Source organism: Pimephales promelas, chromosome 3 (genome assembly GCF_988280905.1).
Source record: "Pimephales promelas chromosome 3, fPimPro1.hap1.1, whole genome shotgun sequence".
Lineage (NCBI taxonomy): Eukaryota > Metazoa > Chordata > Actinopteri > Cypriniformes > Leuciscidae > Pimephales > Pimephales promelas.
In genome coordinates, this window is record NC_142771.1 from 34665243 (window position 1) to 34685135 (window position 19893).

Here is a 19893-nt window from a genome sequence, read left to right on the forward strand (position 1 = left end):
GAAAAACATTTGAACACAAACACATCCATGTGACTACAGTGGAGAGGTCACCACTGGTCATCGTAAGGGTACAAACAACTAAACTCTAGTGTCTAATTCTCCTTTAAAGGGGCTATATGTAGAATTCAGAAACTTTGCTATTAGCGACACCGGTGGCCATTAGGTGAACTGCAGCCAGCAACTTAGTGTGCAAGAGGACATGATTTAGAGCCCGAATACTGTATGTAAACATGCTTTCTTCTTCTAAAAAAATAAAATAAAAATAAATGACAGTGAGAAAACATCGGTTAAGAAAGCATCTGATAGCAATGTGGATATGTTTGCACGAGCATTGCAATTCACCAGCATCATTTCGACAGATAAGATAATGAAAGTTACCCTGTTATATGGTCATTTTACAGGTGAAATTACACTGTTGTGATAGTTAGATAAGGTTTAAAGTATATTTGAGACTATAAACTATGTGAGACTACAGATTGAATGAATCTTTCTTAACCCTTAAAAACCTATACGGCTGCAGGCGGCAAAAAAATAGCGGTTGTTCTTTTGAACCGCTACTCTGATCCGTATGCTTTAAAATGTCCAATAAAGAGGAGATTCCCGGCTTTTCTGTGATATCGGGTTAATCGCGTTTGGACATTCAGAAGTTAGTGAATGTGATTGCGTCATCAAGTTTTGATCAGCATTGATTCGTCAAAGAAACCCATGCGGTTTGTTCCTCTGAGCCAATCATGAATGACCGTTAATGCTTAGTCCCACCCTCATGTCCAGATTGGTTGAAACTATCATCTACTCAACCAATAAAAATAGTTTTTGGTCTTTCGCACGACCCATTAGCATCTTTCTTTGGAAATTTGAACTGAGGTGTGAAAGTTAATATAGGCTATGTATGTAAGTGTGTGTGTGTGTGTGTGTGTGTTTATATATAAAGGTTTGCTTCAGTGTTCTATCACAATGTTTCTATTTATTTTACTTCTTTTTTGGACACATCTACAGTAAATTGTCAGTAAATAAAAAACTGACAAAAACTAAAATAAAAAAATAAAATAAAAAATAAAAAAACGGCTTTTCACGGAAAATCGCCTATACTATAACTTGCTTAGGGATTGTTACATGTGGTCAAAATTACATATAGAAATGTAGAATATCCAAGTACAGCTTTATAAAGCAAAAAAATCCAAACTTCAGGAGGATTTGTTAGAGTTGAGTAAAAAAATAAAAATCACTAAAAATATGCTGCCGTTTTTCTTAAATCTGGTAAATTCATCCATTCTAAGACAAAATAAATGTAAAATTGGATTATTTAAATGAGATAGATTGAAACTTCAAATTCTCCTGTTAAAATGATATATGGCTCTTTCTTTGTTAGAAAAACAAAGAAAAGATCAGGCGGCGCGCAGGTGCTCTGTAAAAAATATTTTCAAGACTTGTTACCACAACATATTTTCTTTTGTCAAATCAACTTTATAATAATTTATTTAGTTGAGATAACTTATTATTTTGAGTTTCTGATGGTTAAATTAATCTACTTCATTGTATTAACTCACTTTTTCCAGTTCAATCAACTTAAAATTTTAAGGCAACCCAGGTTACTTACTTTTTTAAGTTAAACCAACAATATTTTTTTACAGTGTAGTAATCACAACATTTTTTCTTTTGTCAAATCAACTTAAATAATTTATTTAGTTCAGATGACATACAATTTTGAGTTTCTGATGGTTAAATTAATCTCCTTCATTGTATTCAACTCACTTTTTCCAGTTGAACTTTAAGGCAACCAGGTTACTTACTGTTTTAAGTTAAACCATCAATATTTTTTTACAGCGTAGGTCTTTAAGGGTTAAACGACAGAGTACAGAAGAGAGGCGTGTGGAAATGTCACATCCTTACGATGTCCCAGCAGAAACGTCCCACATCCTTCACATACAAATCAGTCTAAAGGCTTTCATAGACAACCTATAAGTTAGGGAAGGTCTCGTTTTTTAAGTTTCGTTACAAGCAATTCATACATTGACATTACAAATGATGAATATATACAAATTCTAACATAGACCGCCTTTAAGATACACAGTGCTGAGCAAAAGACTTTGGCATATCAGTGAGTATTTAAGTATATCAAGAGGACACCTCTGAAAAACTATGTGCAAGTGTAACTGGACAAAAGCTGGTTTAGACACAATATTGAATAAAATTATTAGTTAATAGAAGTTAATTGATAAATAAAATCTTTCCTCAAACACTTTTCACAGTACAGTATTTGGATTTAGGTTTCTTCAAGTGTCTTGGCGATGTTGCCACAGTTCTTCTTGATTTATTCTGTCACTGTTTTTTTCTGTTTATTCACAGACAGACTCAATGATGATGAGATCAGATCTCCGTGTGGAGCAACGGCTGTTGTCAGGCTCCTCGTGCATACAAAAATCTCACTGGATTATTACAATAATTGGCAAACTTAATGTTTGGAAATGTAAACCGATATTTCCAACAGACACACTGCAGCCATTTTGGGGGGTTGAAAATAATACTAAGGTGCCTAAGCCTTTTGCACAGTACTGTATACAAAAATTTAAAAGGTTGGGGATGACATCATATGGATAATAATACAAGAGTATTCTCACAGTCTGGTATGGGAGCACTCTACCCTAAAGCTGCATATAAGCTGCCAAAACATCCAGAACAAGATTTATTTATTTCCTCACTTAGACTGATTTCACCCTAACCGAATATTCAGGACCGACTTGTAAGAAAGAATATTACACAAAACTATTAGATAATAAAAACAATATCAAAGGTATGTGGAACTTTTTAAATAATATTATTAAAAATAGGCTACTTATCCCCAACACTTCATTGATAATGATAAAAATATAAACAACACGGAGGATGTGGTTAATGACTTCAGTATTTTTTTTATTTTTTTTTTGCAAACGTGGGACCAAACTTAGCTAAACAAATCCCAGTTCCACAAACATTAGAAAGTAGATATGATAACTTAATAGAAAGAAATCCCATCAATATTTATGACAGCAGTTGATGAAGAAGAAATAATAGATATTGTTAAAGGATGCAAAAACAAACCATCCACTGATCATGACGGAATAAAATTATACAAAAAGTAATAGAGGGGATCGTCAAACCTCTAACGATTATCTGCAATTTATCGTTTCTAACCGGTCAATTTCCTACAGGTATACAACAACTCAATAGCAATCGCCTCACAACAGCCGAAACCATCCAGAACAACACATTCACGATGAACAGAGCAACTCATTGACCACCAACTGTAGAGCATCATATTTTTTTTTTGTTTATTTTTTTTACTATGTCCCTAAGTTGTGGCATCAGTTCAATTATGGCCAACCATTCTAGTCGTTTTTTAACGTTTATTAAAGTGTTAAAGTACATGTGTTGTAAGAGGTTTTACCAGCAGGTGGCAGTACAGACCAGTGTAAATTTACTCATGAGTGTAGAAAATGCCAATGGTCATATTTTCATAATTCACATTAAAATGAAACTAAAACCAAAACAGTCATCCTCTGTGTCAAAATAGACCACTAGAGTGCAATTTCAAACAAATACGCTTAATAAACTGAGTCACGAGAACAATCAACCAAATTCACTTTAATTATAACCATAAATAACAAACAAACAAAAAAAATGATGAATATATCCCTCCACTCATTTTCCAAAACTTATGTAAGTTTGCTGGATAATAATATAATATAGCCTAATGTAAGTTTAAACTTTATTTTAAGGGGACGTAGTGTACTGTAGGCTACTTACTCAAATAAGGACTGAGTAATTTTAATAAACTACATGTAGCCTTTTACTAGAGTTACGGTTAATAGGGTTTGGTTTAGGGCTAGGCCTAGTTACTTGTAAATTAATTATGCATAAGTTACTGTTTCTATTAAGAACATTTAGTAGCCTAACATGTAAGTAGGCCCATGTCACCTTAAAAAAAGTGCTACCATTAAGTTACAGTAGGCTATAAATATAGGCCAACATAATGTAGGCTACTGTTAGGCTACTACTATAAGTAGGCTACATGTAATAATGTCACCTTAAAATAAAGTGTTACATAATATAATATTATATAAGGATTTTAAATATATATATATTAGGGCTGTCAAACGATTAATCGCAATTAATCGCATCCAAAATAAAAGTTTGTGTTTACATAATATATGTGGATGCACTGTGTATAATTATTTTATATAAATACACACACACACACATTGTATATATTTAAGAAATATTTTCATGTATATACTGTATATAGATACAATCGATTAATCGTTTGACAGCCCAATATATATATATATTGGGCTGTCAAACGATTAATCGCATCCAAAATAAAAGTTTAACTTTTCAGATGAACTTAAATTAAACTAATTAAATGTGTTTTCTTGTAATTGATTGTTGATTGAGTGTATTTTCCTAGGCTCAGACACCCGTCCCCTCCCCAAACACACACCTCTCTCTCCCCTTTGCGCCCACAGCCCAGGATGCGTCTCACTGCGTTAATCTGTTTGTTTTTCAAAGCAGTAGGCTACAGTAAACGCTGATGCGCGTTAACGATTTTCTGTCTGCCATGTGACCGCATAACCCGCTCACATGAGCGCCGGGTTGCGTTATCCGCTTTAAGTTTGTCGGAGTCCCCTGATCCAGCTGAGACTGACAGGAGTTGCCATGGCGAGTGGCGGTGGCGAGCAGAAAGTGGTGCTGATCACCGGCTGCTCCTCTGGGATCGGACTGAGGATCGCCGTGCTGCTGGCCAGAGACGAAAACAAGCGTTACCATGGTAAACGCGTTCTAATTCAGCGTTCACACCTCTATAGAACGTTTCGGGCTTTCGACTTTTCGTTTAAACTTGTTTCAGAAGTTGTAGGTATTATAAGTTCACGCGCTTCTAGCCGATAGCCTGTCTTACTTTGTAAACGCAGCTGTTGGGGTATTTTTTATGACATAACGCGCTGTACATTTTCGCATTAGTTTGTCTCTTCATTCGAACCGCAAGATTATACATTCACTTTTCTTTAGCTGAACCCAAAGGGTCTTTATTATCATGTGAAAGCGCAGTTTCCAGGGTACGGCTCCGCGAGGATACCGCTTGCCAGGCGGAGATCATAAAGAGACTGCCAGTTCTCTTTCAAGTGACTTCTCCAGTACAAAGCTCTCTTTATGGCTGTGAATTGTAGACCGCTGCCCTGGTTTAGTGCCGTGTCTAATGCGCCAATAGTCCACACACTGGAATGAGTGTTGGGAGAGGGACAAAGTTTGAGACCTGTACAAGTTGAGGGCTCTAAAGCGAGGGTCTTCTGAAGACTTCATCTGCACTTTGAGCAGGGCAAAACCATTGGACATTTGTTATCTCCTACTTGACTGCATACAGAGACTCATTAATGTCAATCAAATGGTTTGCACTGGAGGCCCTCAAACTTTTTCAGTGGATTGAGAGATGAAGCCTGCCCTATAATGACATGTGTAGTAGTAGCACATTAAAGGGATAGTTAATAGATTATTTAGTTCTTCTGCTAAACAAAAAAAAAATTGGTATTTTGAAGAATGTTGTTAACCAAACAGTTCATTCAATGAAGTCAATGGGGTCCATCGACTGTTTAGTTACTTCAAAATATCTTTGTTTATAAACTCATATAGGTTTGGAACTATCCGTTTAATTTATTTACATACTTATGATGCTTAGACTACTGCAAACATTGATTGAGTGCTTCTACTTTACATTTTAATTAATTTGGTTAAATTTATATATAAATGTATTTGTGACTTGAAAACATTTTTAAATTCACTGCCCGCTCAAAACAAAAAATAAAAGTCGCTATAAATAAAATGTGTAGGCAAATGCTTGAGAGTCTATGACTGGATCATTAGTGAATTGATTATTGTGTTTCTATCATGTTATATGTTTGGCATCAGTTCTTCTAATTCTAATTGATGGAGTGTGTAGCTTTTCATTTCTTAAAGGAGTAGTTCACTTTTAAAAAAAACATTTGCTGATAATTTACTCACCCCCATGTCATCCAAGATGTCAATGTCATTCTTTCTTTTGGTTTTTGATGAAAACATTCCAGCATTTTTCTCCATATAATGGACTTCAATGGGAACCAAACGGTTCAATGTCCAAAAGACAGTTTCAGTGCAAACTGTTCAAATGGCTTTAAACGATTCCAGACGATGAATAAGGGTCTTATCAAGCGAAACGATCGCTCATTTTAAACAAAAAAAAAAACAAAGTTTAAGTTTTATAAGCTCAAATGCTCGCCTTGCTCTGTTTCTTTGATGCACGTTCGTGACTCTCCTGTTCGAACGTGTTCATCAAAATGAACAAATCTTTTTTTGTATCATTTGTTTCATTCAACAAACGAAATGAACAAATTGACTCTGGAAAAGATTCGTTCATTTTCAAACAGGAGAGTCACGAACGTGCATCACAGAACAGAGCAAGGCGACCATTTGAGCTTATAAAACTTAAACTTTGTTATTTTTTTTTTTCAAATGAGCGATCGTTTCGCTTGATAAGACCCTTATTCATCGTCTGGAATCGTTTAAAGCCCTTTGAACAGTTTGACGTTTGCACTGAAACTGTCTTTTGGACCTTGAACCGTTTGGTTCCCATTGAAGTCCATTATATGGAGAAAAATCCAGGAATGTTTTCATCAAAAACCTTAATTTCTTTTCGACTGAAGAAAGACAGACAAGAAAGACTTTTTTTTAAAAGTGAACCACTCCTCTAAACACCCATGTAGGAAGACGCATCATGGCCATATTCGAGGATGACAATGATTCATCAGGCTCAAATTGTGTAAGAATGGTTGGGAGGAACTTGAAGTCTTTGGCATGTGCTGGAGGAGACTTTACAGAGTGCTGGACTCTTGCATCGACAATACAAGATCTTGTCCAAAAATGTATGCACCTCTTGATGGAAGTATTGTGATCTGACGTGTTTTCCTACATGAACGCTACACAAGAACTGATCCAGTCTCTTAAGCATTTGCCTATTTAAATCCAAACAGCGAGTGTATTTTAAGATTGGTGGACCTCTCTTACAGTATCGCTACAAACGTAAGGGAGGCTTTTAAGAAAGTTGAAAAGCAAACCATCTTTCATTCTTTTTCATCTTTTAAATGAATTCCATTTGAACTTTGTTCCCATTCTAAGAGCATTGCAACAGTGGATTATTTTCCGAAACAAAAATAAAATCCTTTTCCAATTGGTTCTGGTTATAATGAGGAGCTGTGATGTATGCCAACTTCAAAGAAGCCAAAAAAAAAAAAAGAATAATCCAATTATAATTGAGGGTGGCTCATTCAAGAATGTTTAATCGGCCTCAAGTCTTAAAACAACAGCTTTAACAATGAGGCGGTTGTTCGCGTAAACACATTTATATCGTGGCCTAGTTTGGCTCCGCATGCCTTGTGTGTCGTAAGAATTAAAGTTCTCCTCTCATCAAGTACAGCTTATTCTTTATATACAAGTGAAATCTAGTTTGAGAAGACAGGAATGCAGATTTCCCAGCAGCTGTGTCTCTCCATCATCATCACCCTACAGATGCATTATGTTCTCTCGTCTCCGCATGTTTACTGGCACTTTTCAACAGCAGCTGGGCTTTGACTGATCAGGGATGTTGACAGACTGAATGAACAACGCTTAAAAAAGCTACAAAGGCTTGATCTGTAAATCAGACAGGATTTGATCAGCAAATCAAACCTCAATGTAGGCTACTGAAGATGTGCTAGTGCCACAGAGAAAGAGAGCAAAAATAAGATATATCATTGTCAACGCGAAAAGTAAGCACGTTGAAGTTGAATATCGTCTGTTTTTATTTATTCATCAATACAAGAAAGTGAGAAAAAGAAACTGAAAATATAGAAAGGGACTTTTTTAAAGAAACAATATATATATATATATATATATATATATATATATATATATATATATATACTTCAATTTAGAAAATTATGTTACACCAGTTCATTCTTCTATTGCGTTTATGGGCAATAAAGAGGCCTTTGTAGCTGAATTGAACTCATTTGATGAACTTTACACGGTTATTGAACTGAACTGAATAAACACTGAACTGATTTGAGATGAATAATGATAGCAGAATTATAATTTATTTCATATTTGATTTGAAGTTGGCATTATTGATTGTTATTTTCCTGTTTATTATCGTGAAGATGTTTGAAACAATCAAAGCACTATATTAAAGGTGAATTCTGGTCAATTTTAACATTGAGCTCATTTTTTTGTACATTTGGAGTGCTGTCAGTACAGACAAAAACAATCGTTGTTGCCTACACCGTGTTATCGTCTTTTTAAAATTCGCACCCTGTTGACTTCAATGGGGCATGTTCTAAACCTGTTTTAGCCTCTTAACATCCTTGATTAGTCATTACGAGTGCACAGCCATGTGAGTGGTGTTATTAAGAGTGACCACGGTCAATCTGACTGCAGTAGATGTGAAAGATATTAATAAAAATGATGTTAATTCAGCCAGCTCACATACCTCTATTTGCTTCCTGTTTTCGGTCGAAGCCCACAGTAGTCGATTGTCGAGTTTGTGATCGCGATCATTGGTGAATATCATATCAAATCATCCACTGTGTGGTGTTCTGAGAATATCAGCTCAAATGGATAGTTCATCCGAATCAGATGTTGAACACACGGAGGAGGTTTGAGATGATATTCACTTATGATCGCGCGCAAGAGATTGACAATCGACTACTGTGGGCTTCGACCGAAAACAGGAAGCAAATACAGGTATGTGAGCTGGCTGAATTAACATCATTTTTATTCATATCTTTCACGTCTACTGCAGTCAGATTGACCGTGGTCACTCTTATTAACACCACTCACATGGCTGTGCACTCGTAATGACAAATCAAGGATGTTAAGAGGCTGAAAGCAGGTTTAGAACATGCCCCATTGAAGTCAACAGGGTGCGAATTTTAAAAAGACGATTGTTTTTGTCTGTACTGACAGCACTCCAAATGTACAAAAAAATGAGTTCGATGTTAAAATTGACTGGAGTTCTCCTTTTTTCTCCTGGAGTTCTCCTTGACTTTAACAACGGGTCATCATGTATTCACGAAAATTACCTTTTAGAAGTTTAGGATCGATTAGATTTTTTTAACGTTTTTGAAAGAAGTCTCGTATTTGATCAAAAAAATACAGTAAAATTGTCATATTGTCTAATATTATTAATAGAATTTGAAATATATATTTTTTCTGTGATCAAATCGGAATGTTTAAGTATCATCAGATTCACACGATTCTTCAGAAATCATTCTAATATGAAATTATCGCTTATTTGAAATATATATATTTTTTTTAAGAAAAGCCTTTACTGTAATTTTTGATCAATTTAAAACAGCCTTGCTGAAAAGTATTAATAATAATAAAAAAACGATTAAACTGACCCCAAACTTTTAAATGGTAGTGCATTTCTTTATTATAGTTTTTGATAAATAAATATCGAGAGTGGGTCCATTAAAAGAATTTAGTGTGCACAGAACAAAACTAATCATTTCAAAATCAAAATCAAATCAACCTAAAATATGGAAAGGTGGTAAAAAAAAAAAAAAAAAAAAAAAACATTTGCTTTGCTTTTCATGAAGAACTTGCCAGCACAGCTGATCACTGACATCAGAGTGGACTGGATAGTTTTTTCAAAAACTGATAAAACTGATTATTTCAGATGAAAAATGTTCGGAAAATCTGGGATGGGCGCTTGATGTAGGTCAGTGTCACTCATGCGTTGCGTTCAAAGTGCAAAGTGCATTAGAATGTTAATCTCTTCAGCTTATCTTTCAGCCACGGTTTTAAATTAAGCAACACACACCACTGGTTACACTGAGTGTTTGTTTGGGTCAGCAGCATATCATGAATTAGACCAAATTCAATCTAACTGCAATCTCCTGTGCTGATTTCAGAACAAAGCATCCAAATCCTCTTAGTTGTAGATACAAGGTTTGAACTTTCGAGTGATTACTGTTTTGTTAATGACATGCTTGTTTCCTGTCATTTTGTCTTGAAGTTATTGCCACTATGAGAAACCTGAAAAAGAAGGACCAGCTGGTGGAAGCAGCGGGTGACGCGTATGGCAAGACCCTGACACTGCTGGCATTGGATGTGTGTAGTGATGACTCGGTCAAGCAGTGTATTGACAGTGTAAAGGACCGCCACATCGATATTCTCAGTGAGTGCGGGATGCCTTTGACCTCATTGGCTTTGTTCACACTGCAGGGGAGATCCAATTTATATATATATATATATATATGAAGAGTTCAGATGGAAAAGCCTCTAAATGCCATTTGAAATTTTCTTCTTTAATGATGATTTTTATCAAACTTGTATATTTAAGTTCAGTAATTTCACTTAAATGACAATTAATGGGTAATTATCATTGCCATTTAAGTGAAATTACTGAACTTAAATATACAAGCTTGATAAAAATGATCATTCTAGAAGAAAATTTCAAATGGCACTTAGAGGCTTTTGCATCTGAACTCTTCATATATATATATATATATATATATATTACATGGGCTGTTCAGTAAGTTCAGTAACTGTAATTTATATGCAGCAGGATCAGATTTGGGGTTGTGAAAAGAGCGAAAAGTCTACTGTAAAAAAATTAGCAAGTTAGCAAGCCAACTTTCCTTGGCCTGCTAACATCAAACTGTTTGCAAACATGCTTCATGGTCTTCTACATCCTAAACGTACTTTTAAAACGAGTGGTTATTTTGAGTAATATTGTGTATCGGGCATGTGTTAATCGCAAATAAGTGAAAGTGTATTATAGTTTGAATTTATATTATAAGCATTTAGCTGAACTTGCTTTTTTAATTTAGTACATCTTGTAATTTATACTTCTACACTGTAAAAAAATATTGTTGGTTTAACTTAAAAATGAAGTAACCTGGTTGCCTTAAAATTTTAAGTTCATTGAAATGGAAAAATCGAGGAGTCAGAAACTCAAAATATTATGTTATCTGAACTACTTAAATTATTTAAGTTGATTTGACAAAATAAAAAATGTTGTGATTACAAATCATGAAAATATATTTTTTTACAGTGATGTGGTTAAAGTGTATTGCCGAATGCACGAGCAAGCAGTAAACTAAAATATACTTGAAATATAATTTCTATTGAAACTTATATGTCACGTATTTAAATATGTTTGTAATGATCAATTATATTACATTATATAAACTTTAAAAGTAATATTGAATTACACATTATTAGTTAAAATTATAATCAAGCACTTTGCATGTTTTTTTTTTTTTTTTAACCTTTATTTATCCAGGTAAAATGTTTGAGAACCACTTCTCATTTACAAACATGACCTGGCCAAGAGGCTACAGGAAAAAATAAGAACATAATGTACAGCTGTACATAGTCAAACACATAACACTTAGAACAAGCAGCTAAATAAAAAGAAAAAAGACAACAAAGAGGGAAAAGAAAACGAATAGAGTGCTTAAATAAGTGTGTAAATATGGTTCATGATTGTCAGCAGGAACAAGAGTCAACTATGTAATTTTCGAGGTTTTGCTTAAAGGTGGAGATTGGGATCAGAGATGTAAGTTTCAGGGTATTTTGTAGTATGTTCCAGTCGTGTACTGATGCAAAGCGGAAGGCATTATGTCCAAAGGTAGTAGAAGTAGGGGGGATACTAAATTTAATCAAATTACTTGATCTTGTGTGATAGGTGTTATGAGCGGCATGAAGTAGGGATGACAAATAGAGAGGTGCCTTGCCCAGAATTGTCTTATATATGAAGAGAAACCAATGATGGAGCCGTCGGGTATGAAGGGAGGGCCAACCCACCAGTTTATACAGGTCGCAGTGATGAGTGTGATAGGGTGCATTAGTGGCAAAACGGATGGCTGAATGATAGATTGTGTCAAGTTGAAAGAAAAGTTGAATGAACGGCCAGACCGTATACATGCAATAGCGCAATGATCACTTATTTGACTGAACACTCCTGTTTGATAATTAGATGGATTGTTAGTCAAAATAAGGTCAATCAGAGTGGATGATGCGGGAGATTTATAATTAGGTCTGGTGGGCTCTGATATCATCTGAGTAAGGTTTAGAGCATCAAGCTGTTGCAAAACTGTATTTGGGGGATTGAACATGTCCCAGTTCAGATCACCCATCAGGACAAACTCAGAGGATCTATAAGGAGCTAAGAGTTGACTAAAGGCTGTGAGTGCAGAAGCTGGAGCTGAAGGTGCTCTATAGCAAACAGCAACAGAGATTGAGAAAGTAGTTGAAAGCCGAAGCTTTAGTACCTCTAGTTCAAGTTGTTTAGGAACTGACTTAGAAAGAACAACAGTACATTGCAGATGATCTTTAACATGCATAGCTACACCACCACCCCTGGTAACCCTATCCTGACGAAACACATTATAGCCTGGTATGCATATGTCAAGATTAGAGTTCCCTTTTTTACGCCAGGTTTCAGAGACAGCAAGAACATCAGGATTAGCTGTGTGCACCGATGTTTTTAAAGTGTCAAAATGCTTAGAATTCAGCAGACTGCAGATATTTACATGTAAAAAACCCAATGATTTACGGTCACAAAATTCACCAAATGACAGCTGGGCAGTAACTGAGTTAGCTGGGCCAGGATTTGGACGAACATTACCAGAGATAAATAACATGAGAATAATTAACATACGTCTAAAAGCAACACCAGAACAAAGGGCAGAGCTAGTAACAAGTTAGAGTCAAACAGTTCCTGCAGAAGCACAATTGAAAAATATGGAAGGGTTCGAAATACCTGGGTGACAGAAAGTCCAACAGATTTAGTAATCCAATAGGATGTGACATTTCTTGATTGACGAATGAAGTCTAATGTTCCCCGACAGTGCAATGCTGTAGGAGATCCTAGAGTGCGTTTACCAACAGGCCCGGGGTCCTGGTACTGTACATGCAGCAAAAGGGTGAATGACAAAATCCAGAGAACCAGTAGGATTTTTATAAAGTAATACATGATTCTTTAGTAGTGTAGCACAGACTTCGATGCGTGCAGGAGACAAGCCTGATGTGTGATGGAGTAGGTGGAGTTGGCCAAGATCCTCTTGAAAACAAATAGGTAGGCCTCAGACCAGGTGGAATAGGCCGAGAACCTCTGTAGCCAGATCCCATAGGCTTTAGTGTTTGCTGGAGGCGAACAACAATGCAGCTGTGTTGTTATCTTGCTGCAAATCCTGTTTTAAGAAACCGTCACAGATCTAGGCTGAAGACAAGCCACACTGCAGAAGATCCTTGGGTTGTAGTATGAAGATAGGCCTCAAACCAAATAATAGGCCAAGAGCTCACAAGCTCACAAATACAACAGGGTAGGTTAAATGAAGGCACTGTCTGGATTATTTCAGTGAAAGGTGTTTTAAAAACCTTTAAAAGAGCTAAAAATGGACAGGCAAAGAGCAGACAGAAGGACATGCAGCCATCTTGGAAAGGGGGCGGAGCCAACCCAGCATGAAAGTATGTTAGTACTACATGCTTTAGTACTAACATACTAAAGCATGTGCTTTAGTATGTTAGTCAACACATTAAAACAAGTGTACTTCTTTAAAGCACGGCAAAAAATATTGAAACATAATGATTTAAAAAGTAATGCTTGACATTTTTTACAAAACATGAAAGAAAATCTGGTTACAGTATAGAGAAAAGCGTAGAATCATGGTGCAACCAGTAGATGGCATGTACAGCTCTCTATGGAGAATCATGTGAATTCCCCAGATGTTTATGAACACATTTTTTTTTTTTTTTGGTGGATTTGAATATATAGTTGAAACAATCTCAAAAACGATTTTTTATTAAAAAAAAATAATAATAAAAATAAAAAAATAGTGATTTTTTGTGTTTTTGTCAATTTCCCATTCATTTCCTATGGGTCGGTCATTTCTGACCGAAGACCACAAGTGTGACTATTTTTTTACGACCACTTAGCATGCTCGGATCATGACTTAATTTTTTTTTTTTTTGTATTCACATACCCAATGCCATAAAAGTCACCAAGTTTCATAACATTCCAATGAAGCTGTGATTTTTAGAAATGCAAAACAGAAAATTTTTCAGTCAGAAATGACCGAAGAGCACCTGAGGGTTAAAAGTGAACTACTCCTTTAAGTGCACTACCTTATGAAGGGTTCACTACCTGTTGCTATTCTTGACAAAACACCTGTTGTATAAACGCGTCACATGACTACTAAAAAAAAAACGTGCACCAAATCCTATTGGACTGTTCAGACTTAGACGCATTAACTTTAATAGGATTTGGTTTAGGCATGGATTGGCGTTATACAAACTGAACAGATTTGTTTTCCTGCCTATTAGATAGAGTACTAAAATGACCACAGACATGAGTTTGCTAGAAACTATAATAAGCATGGGTTGAATGATTCACAATACTAGTCCATAACCATCCGTGTTCCCTTTCTGATTTTCCAGTTAATAATGCAGGAGTGGGTTTGCTGGGACCAGTGGAGAGCATCAGTATGGACGAGATGAAGAAAGTGTTCGAGACCAACTTCTTCGGAACGGTGCGCATGATAAAAGAGGTCATGCCAGACATGAAGAAGAGGCGAGACGGCCACATTATCGTCATGAGCAGTGTAATGGGCCTGCAGGGTAAAACGGACACACCAAGCCTGACTGAAACCTTCTGTGTCACACAGCTGAATGCTTGGCAGTCAGATCAACAATAAAGCCATTCAGAGTTCTGCACTTAGCATTATGACGGAAGAAATGCCACACATGGTTTGAGACACATTAGCAGACCAATGACATTATCACTGAATATATCTCTATTGATCTAATCTTGCAGGTGTGGTCTTCAATGATGTGTACACGGCTTCTAAGTTCGCCATAGAGGGCTTCTGTGAGAGTATGGCTGTGCAGCTGCTGAAGTTTAATGTCAAGTAAGTGATTTGAAGTATGGTTGAGGGCCTATTGACATTAAAGGAGTAGTTCACTTTTAAAAAAACTTTTGCTGATAATTTACTCACCCCCATGTCATCCAAGATGTCCACGTCTTTCTTTCTTCAGTCGAAAATAAATTAAGGTTTTTGATGAAAACATTCCAGCATTTTTCTCCATATAATGGACTTCAATGGGAACCAAACGGTTCAAGGTCCAAAAGACAGATTCAGTGCAAACTGCAAACTGTTCAAAGGGCTTTAAACGACTCCAGATGATGAATAAGGGTCTTATCAAGCGAAACGAACGGTTATTTCAAAAATAAATATCAAAGTTTAAGTTTTATAAGCTCAAATAGTCGCCTTGCTCTGTTCTGTGATGAGCGTTCGTGACTCTCCTGTTCGAACTCGTTCATCAAAATGAACAAATCTTTTTTCGTGTCATTTGGTTCATTCAACGAACAAAATGATCGAATTGACTCAAAAAAAGATTTGTTCATTTTGATGAAGAAGTTCGAACAGGAGACTCACAAACGCGCATCACAGAACAGAGCAAGGCGACCATTTGAGCTTGTAAAACTTAAACTTTGGGGGGTTTTTTTTAAATGAGCGATAGTTTCGCTTGATAAGACCCTTATTCATCATCTGGTGTTGTTTAAAGCCCTTTCAACCTGCACTGAAACTCTCATTTGGACCTTGAACCGTTTGGTTCCCATTGAAGTCCATTATATGGAGAAAAACCCTGGAATGTTTTCATCAAAAACCTTTATTCTTTTCGACTATAGATGGACATCTTGGATGACATGGGGGTGAGTAAATTATCAGCAAAAGTTTTTTTTTTTTAAAGTGAACTACTCCTTTAAGTCTGAATTCTCTGCATTAAAAACGCGAAGAAAACAAGACTTTAGATATGCAAAGGCAATGCAATCATATTACTATGAAAGGGACAAAGTGCAACGGCCAATATGTAGGAATAAGTCCCGGCTTCTAAATAAAAGAGCCAATCACTAATTGGAAAAAGTCAGCTCCAGTTGCAAAAGAAACAGTGTTCTAAGATGGGTGCTTACCGGTATCCACCGACAGAAGCAGGCCAAAGCTGACAGTCACCAGATTACAGCACGTCACTTTTCAGATTTTCTAAATCCGATTCAGCTTGTTCAACAGCACACTGATCCGACAAAACCCGGCGAAGTGTCCGTTGCCGTCTGTCAGTGTGATGTAAGTTGTCCTTATGGTTGATTGCACATGCACATTAGCTGGTCCAGCCTGAAAAATGTAGGTTTTTTTTGTCATTATTTGAGTGTTTAGAAACAAAATTGATGAAACAGTTTTCAAATTGCATTGGTGATTTCTATTATAAAATTTAATCTTAAGTTTGGTGAACAGCTTTAGAGAATTTGATGTTTCCCCATTCAAAGAGATAGGAGCATGGCTAAAATAGCTTCCCAAGAGGCCTTTCAAAGATGGCCGCCGAGTGAAATGCCTTGCCTTAAAGGAGTAGTTCACTTTAAAAAAACTTTTGCTTATAATTTGCTCACCCCATGTCATCCAAGATGTCCATGTCTTTCTTTCTTCAGTCGAAAAAAAATTAAGGTTTTTGATGAAAACATTCCAGGATTTTTCTCCATATAATGGACTTCAATGGGAACCAAACGGTTCAAGGTCCAAATGAGTTTCAATGCAGCTTCAAAGGGCTTTAAACGACACCAGATGATGAATAAGGGTCTTATCAAGGACCCTTCGAGTCATGACTCGAAAAAGGATTTGTTCATTTTGATGAACGAGTTTGAACTGGAGAGTCACGAACGCTCATCACAGAACAGAGCAAGGCGAGCATTTGTGCTTATAAAACTTAAATTTTTTTATTTATTTTTTAAATGACTGATCATTTCGCCTGATGAGACCCTTATTCATCGTCTGGTGTCGTTTAAAGCCCTTTGAAGCTGCACTAAAACTCTCATTTGGACCTTGAACTGTTTGGTTCCCATTGAAGTCCATTATATGGAGGAAAATCCTGGAATGTTTTCATTTCTTTTCGACTGAAGAAAGAAAGACATGGACATCTTGGATGACATGGGGGTGAGTAAATTATCAGCAAAAGTTTTTTTTTTTTTTTTAAAGTGAACTACTCTCTTAAAGGGATAGTTCAGCCGAAATGAAAATGCCCTCACCCTCAGGCCATCCAAGATGTTGGTGTATTTTTTTCTTCAGTTGAAATGTAAAGAAGACTTTTAGCTGAAACCAAAATTAATTACCAAGGACCACGTTTTCAGCTTAAAAAGAAAAAAGCCAACAGCATTTTGAATGGCCTGAGGGTCATTAAATTAACAGCAAATGAATTTTTTGGGGTGAACTATCCCTTTAAAGCTTTGGTATTTAAATGGCGAACCACAGATTTTTCACTCTACATCTTCATAATATTTTTATATGGAGCCAAACAAGCTTCATTCAAGTCCTTTCCGCTCTGTACGCATTGCATCTCTCTCCCGCTAAAGACGAAAAGAGCTGCAGATGACGTGGTTATTTTAACAGCAGTAGCAGAAACACCATGAGCAGCAAAATAGATACTTTTGCTAAAACGAGGCAGAAAACGAGAATGCAGAAAATACAATTATCTGTCATACAGATGACTCCAACCATTTAACTAAACCAGGTTTGTAGCAAGGTATCGCGTGGCGCCTTTAGACCTTTTGTTTCTTTTTTTTCTTTTGTTCAAGTTGCAATGTACTGTAACATTCCCTCTGTACTCCCAGACTGTCTATGATCGAGCCAGGCCCAGTGCATACAGAGTTTGAAACCAAGATGATGGAAGAAGTGGCCAAGATGGAGTATCCAGGAGCAGACGCAGACACGGTCAGATACTTCAAGGATGTGTACATTCCATCATCCATCGATATCTTTGAGGCATTGGGACAAAGGCCTGATGACATCGCTAAAGTGTGTGCCACCGTTTGGCGAATTCATTGCATTGAAAACCATTAGCTCCGCCCATTAAAGCTTTGCATTCTTTTAATTCTCCATGCATTTTTGGTCATTTTCTGTTCCAGTGCACCAAGAAAGTGATTGAATCCAGCCGACCTCGATTCCGGAATCTGACCAACAACCTCTACACGCCCATTGTGGCCATGAAATACGCGGATGAGACCGGAGGACTTTCAGTGCACACATTTTACAACCTGCTCTTTAACTTTGGCTCGCTTATGCACATTACCATGAGCATCCTCAAATGCCTGACATGCAACTGTCTGCGCAGACGCACCATTTCTCCTGACTGAAGAGGGCAGCAGTGAGACGCACACACTCACACTTCCCTCAGTTTACAGAAGAATAGGACACAACTCAATGCAACAAGCAGGATAATACAATACCTCATATGAGTATTCCACATTGAAACACATAAAAAAAAAACATGCACATGCTTGTTTTAGCAACTCTATTCATCAGAACAACTTCGTAACAACAGATGTATTAGGTGGGTTATGTTATTCCATGATTGTGAATTATGAAGCATTTTAGTCTGTAAAAAATAAACAGACCATGTTCACAATCAAGTGAAAAATAATCACATAGCTGCCTTCATTTGTACTAATGACGTACATGGAAATGTCTCTGTCTTATGTTTAAAATCTGTTTTTCTCCTTTTATAAGCTAAGTCTATGTTTTTTATTTGAATTAACTTGAACATTTAGGAGGTCTTAAAGCTTTATTTAAAGATGTGCTGATTTTGAACCTAAATAACAATGTAATGTGATCGTTTTGCTCAAGGCTGGAAGCGTATTAAAGCGTAGTTTTCACTTGTCGTCTTTCATGTTCAAACTGCTTTTACTTTTATCCAGTGCCAGATTCATTTACCTTAATTCTGCTCCTTTGATTGAGAAAAACCTCAACACTGAATACACCACTCAACAGAGTGAAACTGCCTTAACCACATTACTCTGTGGGATGCTCAACATTAGCCAATGACAGACTGCCAGACATTCTCATTTTAACCAGCAGAGGGCGACAGAGTACATTAGCAGAGTAAAGAAGAAATAGCACACAGATGTGCTGTCATTACGGCGCTTCTCAGTTGGGATTGGGAAGCTGTATCCTAATTAGATCTGTGTCCTCCTTTCTGGTCCAATCCATCCAAGGCTCCTATGCTAAACTTCTTCTCAGCACCGAACGCTAGAATGAGACGGTCTGGTAAGTGCGCATCTAGTAAGTGCGTTTGTAATTAGGTTTTCTGCCCCGCGGTCAAGTACAAAAAAATACTATTAAAGTTACTTTAATATAAACACTTTATATTAAATATAGGCCTATTTATGATGACTGAATATAAAGTTACTGATTTGGAATGTGTGTTAAGAATTGTGGGTGATTGGTTTGTTTACTTGATGCATCCTACGTATGACGTCAAATGAAGGATGAGAAATGAAGGCCGCATTCCTCGGATCCTTCAAAATGGGATGGCATTGATGATTCATTCTTACTGAGAAGAGAAACTACTATAAAGTAGGCAAAAAACAAAATGTAAAAAGAGTAGTATGTGTCCGAATTCACAGTTTTCAACAGTTGACAAAAAGTACTTGGATGAACATCAACTTCCAGGGGGGATTCAGAAGCACACATCCAATAGAGTGGTGCAAGACATCACTTTGTAGGCCAAAACACGGAAGTGAGTTAGCATTTTAGCAATTTTGGCTTCATTGTCCCAAAGTCAATGGGTTTTTGTAATATGATTGTGGTTAAATGGCTGAAACAAGGTCTGTGGTGAACACAAGCTTAAGACATTTTAAATATTTTTATACAACATAAAATACACTCACCTAAAGGATTATTAGGAACACCATACTAATACTGTGTTTGACTTCACATTCAGAACTGCCTTAATTCTACATGGCATTGATTCAACAAGGTGCCTGAAAGCATTCTTTAGAAATGTTGGCCCATATTGATA

The 19893-nt window shown here is 36.5% G+C and overlaps 2 protein-coding genes across 2 annotated transcripts in view; one reads left to right on the plus strand and one right to left on the minus strand.

The window, feature by feature from the left end:
- The window catches only part of col5a3a (collagen, type V, alpha 3a), a 117070-nt gene extending 100897 nt beyond the window's left edge, over nucleotides 1-16173 (minus strand). The window contains exon 1 of the mRNA XM_089128778.1: nucleotides 16022-16173. The gene's annotated coding sequence lies outside the window, so the exon portion shown is untranslated. The remainder of the gene's footprint in view (nucleotides 1-16021) is intronic.
- rdh8a (retinol dehydrogenase 8a) lies at nucleotides 4500-18753 on the plus strand. The gene is made up of 6 exons (XM_039686009.2): nucleotides 4500-4804; nucleotides 10058-10219; nucleotides 14488-14667; nucleotides 14864-14957; nucleotides 17708-17891; nucleotides 18002-18753. Exons 1-6 carry the CDS (start codon nucleotides 4693-4695, stop codon nucleotides 18227-18229), a joined length of 960 nt encoding a protein of 319 aa, XP_039541943.2. The 5' UTR covers nucleotides 4500-4692; the 3' UTR covers nucleotides 18230-18753.
- The last annotated feature ends 1140 nt before the right edge of the window (nucleotides 18754-19893 follow it).